At 37.5% G+C, this 13,946-nt stretch overlaps 1 protein-coding gene across 1 annotated transcript in view; it reads right to left on the reverse strand.

Annotated features, from left to right (window-relative positions):
• Positions 1-13,946, reverse strand: part of hdm (hold'em) — a 179,322-nt gene that overhangs the window by 124,972 nt on the left and 40,404 nt on the right. Inside the window, exons 4-5 of the mRNA XM_067146178.2 lie at positions 11,706-11,898; positions 3,041-3,194 (exon numbers count right to left, since the gene is read on the reverse strand). Of these exons, the coding sequence (XP_067002279.2) occupies positions 3,041-3,194; positions 11,706-11,898 (347 nt within the window). The remainder of the gene's footprint in view (positions 1-3,040; positions 3,195-11,705; positions 11,899-13,946) is intronic.

Below are 13,946 nucleotides of genomic sequence, written 5' to 3' on the forward strand. Positions count from 1 at the left end.
TAGAGCATCATCAGCCAAATCCGAATCTCAAACAATTGTTATTTACGTAACAAAGACTTAAGAACCATTAGAACACTTTTGACAAACTTAAAAAACTTATTCTATTCAAAAATCATAAAATTTAAAATCCTTGTATACATGGCTCAATTACATGTGCTTAATAGGAACATACATTAAAATTATGGAAGAGAGAGTACTAAAATATAAAATAAATAATATATATATCATGTCCAAAATCATAGAAAGATGTGAAGATCAATCTTAGGAGCCAAATTTGTGGATCTTCTTAGCAATGAGATCTGGTAAAAAAGTTATTTATCCCTTGTGGATAAGAGTCTATAAAGATTCAAAATTTATCGTCAAATTTGATGATTGAACTTATAACAGGATAAATGTTGGTCTTCAAGAAATTTAAATGCTTGTCATGTGACCTCGGCGAATGCTGTTGAAAAGATATGTTCTTATAGTTGTCAATGACCGTTCGTTGAAATAATGAATTTGATAAGGATGATTGAAAGGGACGTAAATCAACGTTTGTAATTGAAAGCTGCTGCTTGGTTTATCTTGTTGAATGTCTGTAACAAGAAAAGGAATCTTGTAAGTAATCGGAATTTGTGTTGCTAGTTAAGAGTGTGTTTCTAGAAACTTCACTTACCCCTCCAGTTGCTGTTTGTCGGTTTGGTGTTGTCCGAGGTTATGTGGTGACTGTCTGTTCTGTGTCTACTCCTTGTGTTGTAAGAGTGAGGTGGTGGGGGTTGAGGGGAGGGAATAGGGGTAGGAGGAGAAATGTTTGTGGGTGTGGTTTTGGAAAGGGAATGTCTAGTAGGAGCGCAGGGAGGGGTTGAGTTTTTTAATGTTGGATGATTATTAGTTATTTTGGGAATGAAAACTTTGGCAAAATTACTTTTTTCTAGATTAAGCGTCTTTAAGAGTTTCGGTAATTGTTCGTGCAACGGATTTCTTATTTCAATTTCGTCATTTAAATTTTTTTCCTTATTGAAATACTGGTCTAAGTGGATATAAATATTTTCTAATTCTGTCATTAGTTTACCTTTTTCTATCTTCTTTATAATTTTTAGGTCTTTCTCTATGGTTGTAAATTGGTGGCCTGACTCTCTCATGTGAGCACTCATCGCAACCCCTCCCTGCGCTCCTACTAGACATTCCCCTTCCAAAACCACACCCACAAACATTTCTCCTCCTACCCCTACTCCCTCCCCTCAACCCCCACCACCTCACTCTTACAACACAAGGAGTAGACACAGAACAGACAGTCACCACATAACCTCGGACAACACCAAACCGACAAACAGCAACTGGAGGGGTAAGTGAAGTTTCTAGAAACACACTCTTAACTAGCAACACAAATTCCGATTACTTACAAGATTCCTTTTCTTGTTACAGACATTCAACAAGATAAACCAAGCAGCAGCTTTCAATTACAAACGTTGATTTACGTCCCTTTCAATCATCCTTATCAAATTCATTATTTCAACGAACGGTCATTGACAACTATAAGAACATATCTTTTCAACAGCATTCGCCGAGGTCACATGACAAGCATTTAAATTTCTTGAAGATCAACATTTATCCTGTTATAAGTTCAATCATCAAATTTGACGATAAATTTTGAATCTTTATAGACTCTTATCCACAAGGGATAAATAACTTTTTTACCAGATCTCATTGCTAAGAAGATCCACAAATTTGGCTCCTAAGATTGATCTTCACATCTTTCTATGATTTTGGACATGATATATATATTATTTATTTTATATTTTAGTACTCTCTCTTCCATAATTTTAATGTATGTTCCTATTAAGCACATGTAATTGAGCCATGTATACAAGGATTTTAAATTTTATGATTTTTGAATAGAATAAGTTTTAAGTTTGTCAAAAGTGTTCTAATGGTTCTTAAGTCTTTGTTACGTAAATAACAATTGTTTGAGATTCGGATTTGGCTGATGATGCTCTATAAGGGAGCGAAACATGTCCCATATATAACTTTTTAACTAATGAAGTTATTTTAATGTAACAACATTATAATGTATTGAACAGGTGGATTCATAATAAAACTATATTATTGTATACTAACAGATTGCAATACGGATTAAAACATGAGATTAGTCACTTGTAATGTATCGAATCTTGCCGAATGGTATTAACAGTTTGGGTGGGTTTCCTGAAAATAACAAGTACAATATTACAAGTACAAGTACAATATGCAAGTGCATACTTGACCTGCTTGTGAACTTCAACTATATTTGTTTTCGGCGCAAGACAATGATGTTCTGTTTACTCTCTTGACTGCGATCATTGTGTTTTGGACATTAACTGAATTGCTACGATATGAATCAATGTTAATTTTTTGCCTGTGTTCAATGTATTAGTTGTTTTAAGATCTTTATATCTTGCCCTACTTTACTATTTGGCTGATGATGACACTTGTAATGTGTCGAAACCGGTCCCAATAAACAAGTTGTGACTTCTTTTTAGTTCAACTTACAACGAAGTATTGAAAGGTGGATCCTTCTAATATTGTACTTCTTCTTAATTCTCTATTCAATACGGAACGATCATGAAGTTTTTAACTTTAAATTCTACCGAAGCACTCGATGTGCCGGGTGCTGAGCACGCCAAATCTCAGCTATGTTACTGTGCAAACATGTCCTCATGCTGGCTCTATAATGGTGATATCTTGGATAATTTATCCAGAGAAGTGGGTTCCGAAATAGATGACAGTGATAAAAACACTGCTTACAAACCAGATAACATATCAAATGTTAGTTTGGGTAAGATTTTTATTTGTTATATCACTATTGAGAGCAAGTTCTTTTTAGTTGCATTATTTTACTCTGAATACAAACTATAGAAATACTTTGCCTTTTCAGAAATTCGGGCTTATTTTTTTTGTTTAGACGAAGAGACACAAGCTGATGATTCACCTGCGTGTGTTAGACCCATGTTTGAAAAGGAAGTGCACTTGATCTATGAGAATAGAACCACAAATATTTCTAGCTGACCCAAAATGTTAATACCTGTTTCTCGAGGTCGCCAGTGGTCTGCTCTGTTGACGATATCAATACACCATAATTGAATGGTCAGTCCATTGCTGGTTTGGTCGAACACTACCACTTCACGGGTTATCAGTCTACGTCCATCTTTGGCAGAAATGCTCCTCACAGGTCCAACCTGTAAAAAATGTACTCAAGAAGTGTCAGGCTTTTATATGGGAGAAGAACTACCCATTTATTCCCCCCCCCCTCTCTCTCTTTTTCATTACAGATTGTTGATTGTTAACTTCACCTTTGACACTCTGCAATCTTTTATCATCTATATATATTGTACCAGGAAAGCCTAGGTCCTGGTCCATATTAATTGAAAGAAACATTACTTCAGCATAAAAGATCCGACCGACGTACGAACATCTATGTAAAGAATGTTCCAGTATGTGCCAGACCCTACGAGTGCACTAGGCGGAGTCAAGTGACGTCACCTGTCGCTTGAAGCTCACCTCCCCTAGAGATATTTCTCGATTTCTTTTACCAGCTTTTTAACACGTTAACCAATTTCAACGGGACAAACGCTGAATTATAGCGGACGTCATAAAAGTTAATCCCTGTGAATTTCGAATTAATTCATCCCATGGTTGTTGAGTTATAATAATTTAAAGTTTCAACGAAATTACGTAATCACGGTCACATGGCCGAGAGAGATGCTACCCCTCCCAGCGCTGGTATCTATATATGCCAAGGCCAGCCAGCCAGCAAGCAGTACAAGGACGAGTAGACAGCTGTGTGAGTGAGACAGAGGAGAGACCGGCCCGCGTACAGTATGTTCGCGCAGTCACGGTGAAAGTACTTTCCGTCGTATTTCCGGAACGCGAAATTATATCGCCGACAGAATTATAAAAGACGTCGCACTATATTTAGTATATCGCGTCGCGACTACAGTCTAATCCTAAAGACATTTAAGAATGTAATACGAGTGAACTTATTGAAGTGCACACATTAACTATTTAACGTTCACAGAATATGTCATTACGTGTAGACTTATGATATTGAACTTCTGCAGAAACTAATGTGTAGAATCACCAGAACTCGTTTCTTTCCGAGTATTGAACTGTATTCCTTTATTCATGCCACGTCAGTATACGACTTACAGTAATTTGAGTGAAAATTAAGAACTTTTCTGAGGTAATATAACATTATAATAACAGGATAAGCAGAAAATAATTCTTAGTGACTTAATGACTGTGATTATCGACTTGCCTTTTCAAGTGTGAACTGTGCATTTATGAACGTTTCAATAACGACTGTAAATAGTAATTCATACAGGAAGGACTGTGATTCTTTCAATTACGCCATAAATAGTGTTCAACAGTCAATGACAGTGTCAGTGTTAACTACTCGCACTAAGTGAATTTTTCGTGTGCGAAAAATCACCCTAACGAGCTGCAATTCTACATGATCCAGTTCCAGCCGTCATCACCTCATCGGGAACGTCAACATGGTGTGTCAAGGGAATATCGCCGATCCTGATTCTCCACGGAACATTCCAGATGTCCATCCTTCGACATTTTGTAGCAACATTTCTTGCCATAAGTGAGTAGTAACAAACTGACTAAAATTTTTTTTTTTTCATTAATTTGTGAACAGTGGAAACTTCAGTGCCGCGTGTGAACAAATATTTCAGAGTTCCCATAATTTCTCAGAAGTGATTAATTTAATTTCAAATTTCAGTTTCATATCTCGTAGAAAGACTTTAGGCTTTTCAAGTGTGCTATATATCAAGGGTGACGAACTGAGAACTGAAAACTATTAACCAAAATTTAATTTCTCATATCAACTTACAATTATAAGTGTGCTTAGGTTTAGAAAGACTTTAGGTGGAAATTCAATACCTCATATTCTCACATATGAAAGACTTTGAAATCAGTAGTATTTATACCATTTTCATGAACAGAATTCAGGAAGATTACTTTCAAACTTTTAATTTCAATGCCAGATTTGAATCAAAAATCATATCGCAGGGTGAAGAATTAATAAATTGTTTTGAAAAAGATTTTTAACCATCTATTATTCGCTCTGCGAGTCTATCCTACTCTGTATCGGCTCCAAAACCAAGTTCCACTCCCTGAGGTCCTACTCATGCCCTTTGCCCACAACTTTTCCTGGTACAATATATAATGACATGTCCTGACTGACTGATTCATCATCGCCGAGCCAAAACTAATGGACATAAAGAAATTAAATTTTGGGGATACATTTATATTAGGGTGTAGGTGTTCACTAAGGGAGGATTTTTGGATATTCTGTTGCTAAGGGGGTGAAAAGGGGTGTGAATGAATATGGGTGAACAGGAGTGATGAACGGGGTGAATTTTTAAAACAACTATCTGCAAATTATCTCAGACACGTAATATATTACAAACTTGGAAATTAGTATTTGGAATATCCTGTAAAAGTAAAGAAATTTAGATAATTTGTTTTTGGAAAATCCATTTAACGGGAACTCAAGAACTTAACATGTTAGAGACGTGAAAATTGGTATTTTGAATCTCTTTTAAAAATAAAGAAAGGCGTTTTTTTTGTTTTCCAAACATTCTCAAAAAAGTGGGGGGGTGAAAGAGTTGAGAAATTAGTCGAGTTATTGGTATGAGAATACTTATTTCTAAGAAAACTAAAGATGTTACAGTCATGAAAATTGGTATTTGGAATATCCTATAAAAATAAAGAAACACGCATTTGGGGGGGGGGGGGGGAAAATCAACTTGGTGGGGGGAGGGGCGATGAAAATTTAGTTGAATTCTTTTTACGAGGATACATATATCTCAAAAACTGAAGATGTTACAGTCATGATAACTGGTATTTTGAAGCTCCTTCATATGTAAAGAAACACATTTTTTTTGTTTTTGGAAAATTCTTTTAACAGGGATAGTGTGAAAAGAAGTGAAAAAATTTAATTCTTTTTATGGAGAAATATCTCAAAAACTGAAGGTTACAGAGGTGAAAATAGGTATTTGGAATCTCCTTTAAAAGCATGAAGCATGCATTTTTTTTTGGGTTGGAAGAAATCAACTCAACGGGTGGGAGGATGAAAAAGGAGTTGACTTCTTTTTATGAAGATACTTATATCTCAAAAACTGAAGATGTTACTGACATGAAAATTTGTATTCTGAATCTTCTTTCACAGTAAAAAAACACGTATTCTTTTGTCTTTGGAAAATCCACTATTATTATGCTCGTGTCAGATACATAAAAAAAACAAAAACAGTTACAATAATTTCAAGTCACATTTAAATAATCTTGGACCAATACAACGCTACTTCGAGTCGGAAAATCCACTTAAGGGGGGTGAATGCATTGAATTCTTTGTATATGAGGATACTTATATCTCATAAACAAAATATTTTAAAGACATGAAAATTGGTATTTGGAATCCCCTTGAAAAATAAAGAAACATGCATTTTTGGGGGGAACTCAACTTGGGGAGGTGGGGGGTGGTGTAAAAGGAGTTAAATTCTTTTTATGAGGATACATATATCTCAAAAACTGAAGATGTTATAATCATGATAACTGGTATTTGGAAGCTCCTTTATCAATAAAGAAACACGCATTTTTTGTTTTCGGAAAATTCATTTAAGGGCTGAGTGTGAAAGGAAGTGAAAAAATTGAACTTTTATTGAGAAACTTACATCTCAAAAACTGAAGTTTACAGATGTGAAAATTGGTATTTGGAATCTCCTTTGAAAATAAAGAAACACGCACTTGGGGGGTAGAAGATCGACTTAACGAGGGGGGGGGGGGGAGATTGACTTAATGGAGGGCGGGAGTGAAAAGGGAGATGAATTCTTTTTATGAGGATACTTATATCTCAAAACTGAAGATGTTACAGACATGAAAATTGGTGTTTGGACTCTCCTTTAAAAAATAAAGAAACATGCATTTTTTTGTTTTTGGAAAGTCCACTTAAGTGGGAAGAGGGGTGGAAAGAAGTGAAGAATAAGCTGAATTCATTTTACGAGGATACATGTATCTCAAAAACTGAAGGTGTTACAGATATACAGACATGAAAAGTGGTATTTCAAATCTCCTTTAAAAATAATGAAACACATATTTTTTGTTTTGGGAAAATCCACTTAAAGGGCTGAAAAGAACTGAAAAAGCGGGTGAAATTTAAAAATGAGTACTGGTATATGTCAAAACTTAACATGTTACAGACATGAAACTTGGTATTTGGAAAGTCCTTTAAAAATACAGGAACATGTACCCTTTGGTTTGCTGAAAAGGCACTTCACGCGGGTGAAAAGAAGTGAAAAATAAGTTGAATTACTTTTATGAGGATACTTATATCTCAAAACTGAAGATGTTACAGGTGTAAAAATAGGCATTTGGAATCTCCTTCAAAAGTAAAGAAACATGTCTTTATTTTTCGATTTGAGAGAAGACTGTTTCTTACATGTGCAATTCTTGGTCGCATGGTCGTCTTAGCCCCAAAAAGTAATACCACAAACATGGTTTACAAAGAGTTTTTGGGGTAAATGAAACTCAATTTTTAGGTGGGTTTTTATACTTAGGGATTTTTCAGATAATATCTTAGTACAATGCTGAGGAATGATTACTTTGATCAAATTACAAAATCCACTGTGAAAGAGATTAAAGACTGAAGGGGTTTTTAGAGGTAGGTTTGACTCTGAGTTTTAAATAATATTCAGTCAATGCCACAATCACTGGGGGGAAATATTAATTTATCAGGAAGGGGGAAATATAATGGAATAGCTTACCAAAGAATATCTTCAACCCTTTCCTGAAAGATGTGAATTCTTTCAGGGTCATGATAGAAGAATGTTTGAGCTCAGCAGGAGACAATAGTACTAGTGATTTAACATTTTATCACATGGTTTCTGTTAATATTTGTATACTTACCATTTCTTTTTACTGTCATTAGAAATTTTGTAATTACTTATAATTTTGACACCAAGAAAATACCCGATTTGATTTTTAAAGTCTGAATTGGCCAAGTATGTACTGCATAGAACCTAAGGCTATCTGGTAACTGGTTTATCGTCTTTCTCTTCTGCCGAACTACCCACAAGGATTGCAAGTCATCTGTGAACCAGTTTCTCCAAACAAAGCTTACGACACCTGCCCATGCAGAAACTACCGAGTACACATGCATGAGAAATGAGTGCAGGATGCAATCTGTCATTTGCTTGCAAAGCAAATGCGCACCACCCTCACTCCACTGGACTGAACAGAAACCAAATTTAATAGATTTTATTTTACTTTTACAATTTACTTTATGCCGCACTGACACAGATAGGTCTTATGACGATGATGGGACAGGAAAGGCCTAGGAGTGGGAAGGAAGTAGCCGTGGCCTTTATCAACCCTTTGCCATTCCCCATTTAAAGGTGGATGCCCAGCTGTAATTACCGTGTTTTCTCCCAATAGGCACAGCAGTATAAATACAACCCTTTGAAAGAAAATAACTGGAAGTCACATGAAAAAAGAAATAAATGTAATTTCTTTTGCATTTCATTTCTAAATGACTAGTGCATATAAATGTGTACTCACCCTAATTTTGAATATCCACATTTCACTCCTGATGGTATTCCAAAAAGCACCCCATCCTGCTGAGTGTTAGATCGCACTGCTTACATCTGAATGTTGTTCGTTTGCCACTCCCAGAAGCTGCTCTATTTTTCATTTGCAAACACAAAAAACACACTTTGGCACAACCAGGTATCTTCACAAGCGAATGAAATAATTTAGGGGATGGACAGCCGATGGGTGAACTTCTGCTCCTGCCCATACGTTTGCAAAAGGTGAAGTTCCGAATCAGCTGTTGCACCAAGTTGCGCCGGAAGTTCAGCTATCTGTTTCCATGAGCTGTGAGAGCTGGTCGGTTGCTCATATCATAAAGAATGAAACTGTTCACAACTCACACATTGATCACAAAATGAAAAATAAATTTCCACCATTTTTTAGACGATCGCCCACCCCGTAGTATTCTCTTTTCTGATCATTGATGTCCACGCCACCCATATGTTTTGTGTAATTTATGACAGCATGAGGACGCACAATTTGTATTTCTTCATTGCCTTTACTGGTTTTGCTATACCATCATTCACAGAATCTGAATTTGTTGACAGCAGAAGAACCTTTCGACATAACTCTGCGATTAGATGTCATGGTGTGAACTTGAACAAGAATAATCTCTAACTATATCAATATCAATACTGTGATAAAGTAGGTCTGCCTGGGAAATATACACAGGAAATACTGTCAACAAGGACCTGACAGTTTTCTGAGTCAAGGGAATACAGTATGGTTTTATAAGACCCTTCAATATTTCTCTCAACACACTTCTAATGAACATGGAGCATTCAGCACGGCAAGCAGGTGATAATATTTGAGCGCTCTGGAGTGTTAGGGATGGCAAAGAGTTAAGGTACAGCACCAGCATTTGCCTGGTGTGAAAATGAGAAACAATGGAAAACCATTTTCAGGGCTGCCGACAGTAGGGTTTGAATCCACTATCTCCCCGATGCGAGCTCACAGCTGCACACCCCTAACCGCACGCCAACTCACCCAGTACATATAGATGTTGATGAAAAGAACTTTAAACAGATGAATTACTGCTCAAAAATAATAACCTGAAATCTCTAATTAATAATTCTTTTAGAATATAAAAAGTGGTATTTGCACAAACCTGCAACCAGATCAGAAACCACCTCTGATCAATTCCTATCCTCTCACGTAACAATCTCAAAAGTAGAAAATGACTTCAGAACTGGCATGCAGTCACTTCAGTCCTATTGACAGTTGGCAAACAGAGTGGACATAATCTTCCCTGCAAGGCACTGTGAACATCGAGAATCCCTTCTTAAAAGTTATTTACTTACAGAAGTCAGAGGCTGGCTTGGTAGATATCTACCTCTTATAATGTGGCATGGAAAGAATTGATTCTGCTCTTAATCAGTGGAGTGGGCTGCCTCCTCCTGACTATGAGGAGGTTCCACAGACAATGGAGAACATAATATTGAAATGTCTCCATCGTACCTTTTCGGGAAGCTTTGAGGATCTGAACTTGACCATACCTGAAGCTATGACTTGGATCAGCAACTTGGACATCCAAATTTAACTTTACAGTTGTATGGTAGTTATGCTTTTAGATGTGCAAAATGATTCTCGGCTATGTGCAACTGCATATATGTATGTACAAGGTGTTTGATAAATAATTACCTATTTTCAAATTGTAACTTTTTTAATGGTTATCTGATTTTCTTGAAAACAAAGCATTACACACTAGGACCACAAGGTTGTGTGAATTATATGAATTATGGTGTATAAGTTAAGTGTGGAAGAGAGAGACAAGTTAGCAACACAACATGAGTCTTTGACATCTGTGATACACGCACAAAGTTGTTGAAGGGCTGCATGTGGCATTAATGTGATGTTAGATGCAAAAACAATTAAAAACTAAGATCAGAAGCTGCTGACAACAGGCACTATCACTGATGTGAGTAGTTCAGGAAGACCATCATCATCGAGAACAGATGGCAATATTGCTACCATTAGTTTGATGTTTACCAGTAGTCCACACAAGTTATTGTATCAAGGGGCTTACAAAAGTGGTCTAATAGTTCATGCAGTTAGAACCATTCTGAAAAAGGATCTCTCTTGGACAAAATGGAAGCCACATTTCGTCCAGAAAATGTTCCCTGAAGACTGTGCTACATGACTGAGTTCACTGAAAACTTTTTCGGATGGCATAACAATTGGCCGGAATAGTTTGACAGTGTATTGTGGTCAGATGAGGCTATGTTTCACATTGATGGTTTTGTAAACAGAGATAACTGTCATTATTGGGCAAGTGAGAATCCGCACATTTGTGTTGAAAAGGCGCAGGGATGTGCGAAGGTGATGGTACAGTGCAGAATCACATCTTCTTCCATTGTTGGTCCATTCTTTCTCCTCACAACGATGAATGGTGAAAGATATCTGGAAATGTTGCAAGATCGTGTATGGGCAGTAATAGCCCAGTGGAACAACATTGCACAACTTTACTTTATGCATGACCATTTCCCAGGTCAATGGACTGGGAGACGCGACCCACACGAATGGCAGCTTCGCAGTCCAGATCTTATGCCCTGCAACTATTCCCTTTGGGAATGGACAAAGGAAGAGGGGTATCGACAGAAACCAAGAACCTTGAATGAATAGGAAATAGCAATCATCACTGTGCTCATGAACGTTCTACACATCATGTTAAGAGTGACAGTTGCAAGCCTACCGGATCAGTTACAAATACGTTCTGCCAATGCAGGGCTTATGTGGAAATGTAGCCAATGGCAAACAAAACCTTAAGGTCCTATGTGTGAAATGCTATGGTTTCAATAAAATCAGGTAAGTAATGAGAAAGTTACAACAATTTGAATGTAAGGAGTGGTTTATCAAACACATGTTGACATTATCCCGTTTGTATTTAATTATGTACAGTATATAGTCATTAGCTCTTAGTTAACCTCAATTTCTGCATTTTGTAATCTGTCACTTGTCATGTTTGCATCATACACTACATATAAAAAGAATAACTGTCCTAAGCATTATGTGCAAAGAGATCCAACACCCCTACCTTTTTAACATCAAAGTTCCAAAATTCACAACGTGTAAAATGAAAATAATTATATACTGACACTGCGAACCACCGTCAACAGATCAACAGTTTCTGAGTGCATACTGGCACCGTTGGTGTGAATATCTGCCAGGGTGAAAAAGTCAGAGGCTGGCTTGGTCGGTAATTTCAGGAGTGAGAGGTACTCGGGAACATCATCTCCTTCATGATGGGTGATCCTACTCTGATTCTCTGACATGGTGAGTTGGAATGGGCTGCAAGAGAACAAGACAGTCATCCTACATCAGTAACAAGACAGCAAGAAGCTATATAAATTACAGAGCACTGTTTTCACTTCTCTTGTCAAATCAAAAATTAAATACCAAGTACACCTGAACAAGTTTTCTGTGTTACAGCTCTAGAGGATCCATGTTGGGGGTGGGGGTCCCCCAGAAGGATTTCAACATGGAACATCTCTGAACCACCAGCCACCAAAACAAAATGTCTAGAAAAATCCCTGATCAACATTTAAAAAAAAAGAGAAAGCATATTACAAAACAGATTAAAGATTGCTTCACATTGCTGCCCCAAAAGCAATAGAAAATTCCCTGTTACAAATAATCATTTGATGTTACAGGAATTGTATCCTGCAGGTGTGAGCCAAGAATATACCTTTGCTACTTTTCTAAGTACAGTACATACCATAGGCTTTAGTAAGAAAAAATATTTTTTGAGTTATCATTTTCAGATTTACACTAAAAGTTAAAACTTAAATTTTTTGGAGGACAGCTCCCTTCCTCAACTAAAGCACTCCATCATTATTATCTAAATATTCCCAGCTTCGTGCCTTAACAAATCTCGTAGATGAGTGTTGGGGTCTGCAAGTGGACAGAGTAGTGACCCTTGTTACAATATGAGCAAATTCAGTCTCATTTTAAAATCATTTAATTTATTGAATTTTTACAACCTGTGACAATAAAGTTCGGTGAATAGTCCTGTACTCTCAACGTAGATGAACAATGCATGACAGTGACCTTACTGTCCTTCGAAATAGTCCCCTCTCATATCCATGCACTGCTGAGATCAGCGATACATGTCCTGGAAACTTTGAAAGAAGGATTCCTTTGGGATGGTGTTTAAAAGCCTCGTCACGTTTCGTTGGATGTCAGGAATATTGTCAAATCTCTTTCCTTTCAAAGCGAGTTTAAATCGTTGGAATAGGAAGAAGTCTGGAGGATTGAGATGTGGCGAGTTTGGGGATGTTCAAGTTGCACCACCCCGTTTTTTGCCATGAACTGTTTGACGATATTGGCTGTGTGTGGGCAAGCATTGTCATGGACAAAAAAAAATGAACCTTGTTGTGCGAACTGCAGTCATACCCTGCATAGACGTTTCATGAAACGGGTCAAATTTCAATATACCGTGCAGCATTCCATGTCGTTCCCTCAGGTAGAAATTCCTTGTGGATAATGCCTTGACTATCACAAAAGGGGATGAGCATTGTTTTGACGCGTGACGTTTTGGCTCTGACCTTCTTCCAAAGAGGGGATCCCGGAGAACGCCATTCCATGCTTTGCCGTTTCATTTCAGGGTGGTACCTGAGGCACCAGGTTTCATCCTCAGTGACAGTACAGTTCAAGAAATTTGGTGTCACATCCGCCGTTTCGACAAAATCCGTGAAGCCTCTAAACATGCCTGCTTCTGATCGTCAGTCAAGTGATGTGGCACAAGACGAGAACACGTTTTCCTCTTCCCTAATTTCTAGGTAATGATTTGTCACGCAGATTCACGGTTAATCTCCAGTTCATCTGCTATCATGCGCACAGTTAATCGCCGATTGTTCTTGATTAATGTCCTCACCTTCTCAATGTTTTCATCACTGATGACGGTCGCTGGTCTTCTGCTACGGGGGTTGTCAGAAACACTTTCCCGGCCTCCTCGAAAACGGGCGAACCACTCGTACACACACTTCATAAACACATACCAGCATCACGTGCGTTTCTTTCAGTGTCTTGCCAAGCTTAAAACAAAACTGTACATTGATCTTTTGGTCGTTCATGTTCCTGTTCACAGTTCAGAACCAACGCACTAAACATGCACTGTGTCAAACAGATCTTACACGGCACACACACGATGCTCAACTGAACAACGTTGGGAGCAGGTAGTCAAAACCTGCTGCTACGCAGGTGCAGCATTGTGTGTCACCAGTGTTGCCGGATCGACCGTTCTGGCTTCATTCACCGAACTTTATTGTCACAGGTTGTATGAAGTCCCACAAATGGTTCTATTTCTTACATGTTGTATAGCCATAAGAATAGGTGAA

The sequence above is a fragment of the Anabrus simplex genome, chromosome 1 (assembly GCF_040414725.1).
Source record: "Anabrus simplex isolate iqAnaSimp1 chromosome 1, ASM4041472v1, whole genome shotgun sequence".
In the NCBI taxonomy this organism is placed as follows: domain Eukaryota; kingdom Metazoa; phylum Arthropoda; class Insecta; order Orthoptera; family Tettigoniidae; genus Anabrus; species Anabrus simplex.